At 40.5% G+C, this 5,916-nt stretch overlaps 1 protein-coding gene across 1 annotated transcript; it reads left to right on the top strand.

Annotated features, from left to right (window-relative positions):
• The first annotated feature begins 1,027 nt into the window (after window positions 1-1,027).
• lingo2 (leucine rich repeat and Ig domain containing 2) lies at window positions 1,028-2,869 on the top strand. Its single transcript, XM_041944431.1, has one exon. It carries the CDS (start codon window positions 1,028-1,030, stop codon window positions 2,867-2,869), a length of 1,842 nt encoding a protein of 613 aa, XP_041800365.1.
• The last annotated feature ends 3,047 nt before the right edge of the window (window positions 2,870-5,916 follow it).

Raw genomic sequence — 5,916 nt, 5'->3', positions numbered from 1 at the left:
GGGTACAATTATTGAAATTACTATTAATTATAATATAGGTTATGTATCTGTAAGGCAGACTCTCTGTGCCATCAGGTTTATTTGAATAAAGATTTTACAATTCCCAAAATAACTGATTCAATATACATCCACCATTTGTTTGCTTGCTGTTTAAACAAATTTCTAAATTGGATTAAAAAAGTGATCTTGAGAGCTTTGTTATTGGTTTTGTGACCTTTATAGTAACGCTTGTAATCACAATCACATTAGATCATATTCTACAACACTGAATGATGCCCTCCAGTAATTTTTACTTGTTGATTAGGTTTAATCACACTTATCCATCAACTGCATTAAGTATCACATTTTTCATGATTGATTTCTTTTAATTCGCCACTTTAGCCTGTTTGGGGTTGTTTCTTCAAGGAAATACTGTTTGATTTGTTTTGTTTTTTTGATTTTTTTTTTAATGTCATCAGATGTTTTTCTACCTTGGAATTGCAGGAAACACTATTAAAACTCTTGTCAAGGAAAGCAAGCTTTATGGAATTATTAAAACACTGGAAGTGGGGTGATACAATGAGCTGCAAAAACTGCACTTTTTTGTTTATTTGGCAGTTAATTTGATTTTCACCAAAATCAAATTAACTGCCAACACTCACCAGGGAAGCATTTTAACCAGCACTGTTGTGCTTTGATCAGTGTCCCATGGCTGAAAGAAAAACAAAGACAGCAGACAGACTAAACTGATGGTGGAAAAAGAGAGAGAGCATTCAACCTGCCTTTATTTGAATAAGTAACTAGATGGGAAGAAGAACGAGACATTTGTGTGCGGTGAGGCTCATCCAGTCTGTTCTCATTCTATACAGTACTAGTCAAAGCACCTGAGGCTATTTTTCTCTAAACCAGACTAAGTCCTTCTATATTATTGGAATATTCATTAATTCTACAGGAACACGACTTCCACAAGGTGCATGCTGACTGATTAACTAACCTCTTTGTTTTTCTCTTTGTTCTCTCCCTCTCTTTGTTGCAGAACCGTGACACGATGGTCGACTGTATGAGCAAAGTCATGCTGCACACGGTCGTCTCATGCTGGCAACCATTCCTGGGACTGGCCCTCGTGGCTGTCTTTGTGGGTTCTACCCTGGGATGTCCCTCGCGCTGCGAGTGTTCGGCGCAGAGCAAGGCGGTTGTCTGTCACCGCAAGCGCATGCCAAACATCCCGGACGGCGTCCCAACAGAGACCAGGATCCTGGACCTGAGTAAGAACAAACTTACAATGATCAACCCTGATGACTTTATTGCCTTTCCTGGGCTTGAGGAACTTGACCTCAGTGGAAATATTATCAGTTATGTTGAGCCTGGAGCCTTCAACGCCCTGTTTAACATGCACTCGCTCAGTCTCAAGAGCAATCGTATCAAACTCATACCTCTAGGCGTCTTCACAGGCTTAACAAATCTTACCCGACTGGATATAAGTGACAACAAGATCGTCATCCTCCTGGATTACATGTTCCAGGACCTGCACAATCTAAAGTTTTTGGAAGTGGGTGACAATGATCTGGTTTACATTTCTCACCGTGCTTTCAGTGGACTTTTAAGCCTGGAGATACTAACCTTAGAAAGGTGCAACCTTACAGTTGTACCCACTGAGGCCCTTTCCCACCTCCACAACCTGGTCAGCCTCCATCTAAGATACCTCAGCATCAGTACCTTGCATCCATACTCATTCAAAAAGCTGTTCCGGCTGCGACATTTAGAAATTGATAATTGGCCATCACTAGATCATGTGCCAGCCAATACCTTGCACGGCCTCAACCTGACCACTCTGTTCATAACCAACACCAACTTGTCCTCCTTCCCGTACCAAGCCTTGAAGCATCTGCCCTACCTGACACACCTCAACCTGTCCCACAACCGAATCAGGCACATTGAAGGGGGAATGCTGATGGAACTGGTTCGGCTTCAAGAGCTCCATCTGGTGGGAGCTCAGCTAACCACCATTGAACCGTATGCCTTCCAGGGCCTACGGGGGCTCAAAGTCCTCAATGTGTCTCACAACCGACTGGATACGCTGGAGAAAGGTGTTTTTCAGTCTCCTGAGGCTCTCGAGGTTCTTTTGATTGACAACAACCCCCTGGTGTGTGACTGCCGCCTCATGTGGATCCTACAGAAAAGGCACACCATCTTCTTTGGGGATTCACAGCCAGAGTGCAGCACACCCGAAGGTATTCGTGGCAGGCCTTTTAAGGAGTTTAAGGAAACTCTCCTGTCTTATTATGTGACATGTACCAAGCCAAAGATCCGTGAGAATAAAACTCAAACGATCACCGTGGATGAGGGCCAGCAGGCAATGTTGCGCTGCAGTGCTGAGGGGACACCGAGGCCCACTGTATCCTGGTTGTCCCCACGTCGACGAGTTTTGACAAGTAGGAGCCATGGTAGAGTAGCCGTCCACAACAATGGTACACTGGAGATCAAGTCAGCAGAGGTACAAGACAGCGGTGTGTATCTTTGTCTTGCCTCCAACACTGCTGGGAATGACACCCTGATGACTACATTGGCGGTGAAAAGTCTGGGATCGCTGTATGCCAACAGGACCCAGTACTACACAGATCCCAGCAACACCACTGCCAATGGGACTGCCGGCGTGACCCTCGGGTTAGACCTAAAGACTATTTTAGTGTCAACAGCTATGGGCTGTTTCACTTTCCTTGGAGTTGTCTTGTTTTGTTTCCTGCTCCTTTTCGTGTGGAGCAGAGGGAAAGGAAAACATAAAAACAACATAGATGTTGAATATGTGCCTCGGTCAAAGTCTAACGGTACTAACGTGGACTCGGCAGAGGGACAAGCTGGTCCTCGTCGTTTTAACATGAAAATGATGTGACTTGTTTCATAGATCCAAGATTCTGGATTGTGGAAGTGCCCCAAGTACAATGTATTTTTTTGAAAAATGGACTACTGAACTTCCCACTGCTCTAAGGAGAATGGTAGTGAAAACATTGGGGCAACATAACAAGATGAGCAGTACGTTAAATCACTGGATCTTGACATAATGCTTGGATACTGTGTTTCAAATACCGAAATGGTAGTAGGACATCCTCTTACATAAGTTGCCAGCCGGCAACTTCTTAAACATGGACAAGGAGTGAAAACTGTTGCCACCATGGGGACCTGAATGGAATAGGTGTCATTTATCAGCTTTTTGAAATTTATATTCCCAAAAAGAACACTTCAGTTTTGGGTTGGATCTACAGACTCAGCTGAACCATGTACAGTACAAATTTGTATCTAAGCTATTAACCTTCTTTGTTTAGTCTTGCGCCATGCTTATTCACTGAAGAAATCAACAAAACAGACCATAATTTCCTATGTTCAGTACCTTGCATATGTGTACCTAATGCTTCATTATGTACATGTATGTACATATTCATTCAAAAGAACTATTCATAGCAATATTCATGGGATGCATTAGCCAAAATTGATATACCCCATATGTTCAGCAAGAACATTCTTCAGACTATTGAAGTTTCCATGGATTCAGGAAGGGCTTCTATGGGTGATTATCTGTCCCTGCTCCCCGAATTGACTCCTAAATATTAATGAATATATGTTATTTATCAATAAAAAATGAAGAAAGAAGATTTTATTTATGAAAAATGTTGAGCATTTTACAAAAATCAGTCCTCAAACACTGTTCAGGATCTAGAATAACACTTGGATCATCATAACGATGACCCAGTCCTGGTCAAAGTACCTACATGAACCACCTTTTTGTCCTATTTTTGTCTATTTTTATTACTTTAACTGTACCTTTGCTGGTTGGCAAAATACATGTGTCAATTTTACTACAGTGACATTTGCATAATTTTCCCCAGTAGGAAATTTGAACTTTGTTGTGGTAGTTCCTCATTTTGTTGTTGAATCATTTAGATTGTGAAAACTTCAAAGTAAAAGTTAAAAAAAAATGTATGTGAAATAAATGAAGATGTATTTGTACCAATGAGTCCCAGTAAATGGCTAAAACGTAACGAACTCTTCTCCTCAGCTTCACTAATGGACATCACAGCCTTCTTTTGACTAAACATCCTGTTCACATTGCACACAAGAAGGAAGGAGTTTGAATAGTATTCATGCTCCTTCAAGTCAACAGAAACCCATGCAAAGTGACATGAAAGTTAATAAAAATACGTGTTATGTTATTACTTAAATATACCACATTTTCAGATAGCAGGACACTAACATGGTTCAGTGATGCACAGCTTTAATCCTCCACTATAAATTCATTCACTTAGACAGGTATAGAAAACAATACTTCTAAATTTCCAAGCATTTAACGGTGTGCTGTAAACATGTATTGAAACCACAGCTGCATTGCAAACATCTCTGCCACATCTTACCAGTTACCATAAATGTACTACCGCAGGCCTAACTGTCATAGTTAATAGCCCCAGTAAAACTGCATTCTGGTATAATTTATCAAGAGGAAAAATGTTGCACAAGAACAATTATTTCGGATTGTTTCGATGTGTGCAGTTCAGTCAGTGATGACCTCTCATAAACTCACACACCCACAGAATTATTTTTTGTACTGATGCAAATCATTCAATTGTACCAACATTTCTCAGTTTATTACTCATTTTTAAATTACAGCTTTCACTGCCAGTAAATAACATTGTTTGCATATCTTTTAAAATGCTTCCAATTCCGTTACTTACAGTCCATAAACAGTCTGTTCTCTAAAGTGAAACAGTGAAGGAAACTAAACCCACACTAAAAGCTACTCTAACGTTCTCCTTTAAAGTTTCTGAAACAGCAGTTTGTGGTCTGGTGAATGCACAACACAAGTCAGGTGCTGGTCATGGCACTGTTAGCCTGGACACAGACCAAATGTAGAATTTATTTTTTTTAAATGACAATAATGAATTCATTAATACAAACGCTGGAGATTAGTCTGACGTCATCCTCTTCCTTAAATTGACCAGGTTCTGACCACATCCTTTATCAGTGTATTCAATTTGCAATTTATTTCTTGCAACTAATTTTCATTTTCTTTTAACTGTCCATGTCCAGCTTACTTATTGAGCAACTCACCATGTGCGCTTTTTTTCATTTAGCAGAAAACTTCTCTTCTCTCTGAAGATTATATGCAATTACCACATCAGAGAACTATATTTTAAGAAAAAAAAATCTTTTCTATGCAGAGTCTTGGGCTAATGCTAATGTAGCCGAAGCCCTGCTTTAACACTCCCATCGCTGTTTCTTGCATTGTTCCTCAAAATGAATTGTACAAGCACCGAATTGAAATATATCTTAAACTGCAGAGAATAAACGGTTCTGCTTCAACTGCTGATTAACTGATTATGATCCAGAGATACAGTGTTAATACCTACACGGACTGTCGTGATGATACACAGTAATTGGCTTTCTGCTGACATTAACAGCTGAATCTGCTCGTATCACACATCAGAAATTCTTGGCTTCTTTTCCACTTTCTTTTCTTATTTTTTCCGAAGCATGTATCTCTCGCGCTGTGTCTCATTTGTGCACTCTCATTAAAATCCACAGAGTACCACTGGTTTCTGAGCCTGCAGTCCCGAGGGCTGCTTCAGAAATCAGAGCACCAAATGCTACAGCTCCTCCAAAAATACAAAAGAAACAAGGTTAACTTTGTAGGTCAGCGATGCCCACGTCCACAGCGTTCGTTTAGTCAAATTACATGAACATTTTCCTCGCTGAAACTGTGAGAACAACTGCAGTCCTGTACCTGAAAGTACAACCTCCTTTCTCCCTTTCTCTGCTTGTATGGTAGTGTATATAATGTATGTAGAAATGTGGCAGCTGGAAAAGGCTGACATTATTCTGGGTACAGAGGTGTGTCACTGGCTTTTTCATGGTGGTATTCAGAATAATTATTTCGACCTCTCTACACTA

Source organism: Chelmon rostratus, chromosome 9 (genome assembly GCF_017976325.1).
Source record: "Chelmon rostratus isolate fCheRos1 chromosome 9, fCheRos1.pri, whole genome shotgun sequence".
Lineage (NCBI taxonomy): Eukaryota > Metazoa > Chordata > Actinopteri > Chaetodontiformes > Chaetodontidae > Chelmon > Chelmon rostratus.
The sequence above is the reverse complement of the archived record's forward strand: the minus strand, read 5'-3'. Positions and strand labels throughout refer to the sequence as shown.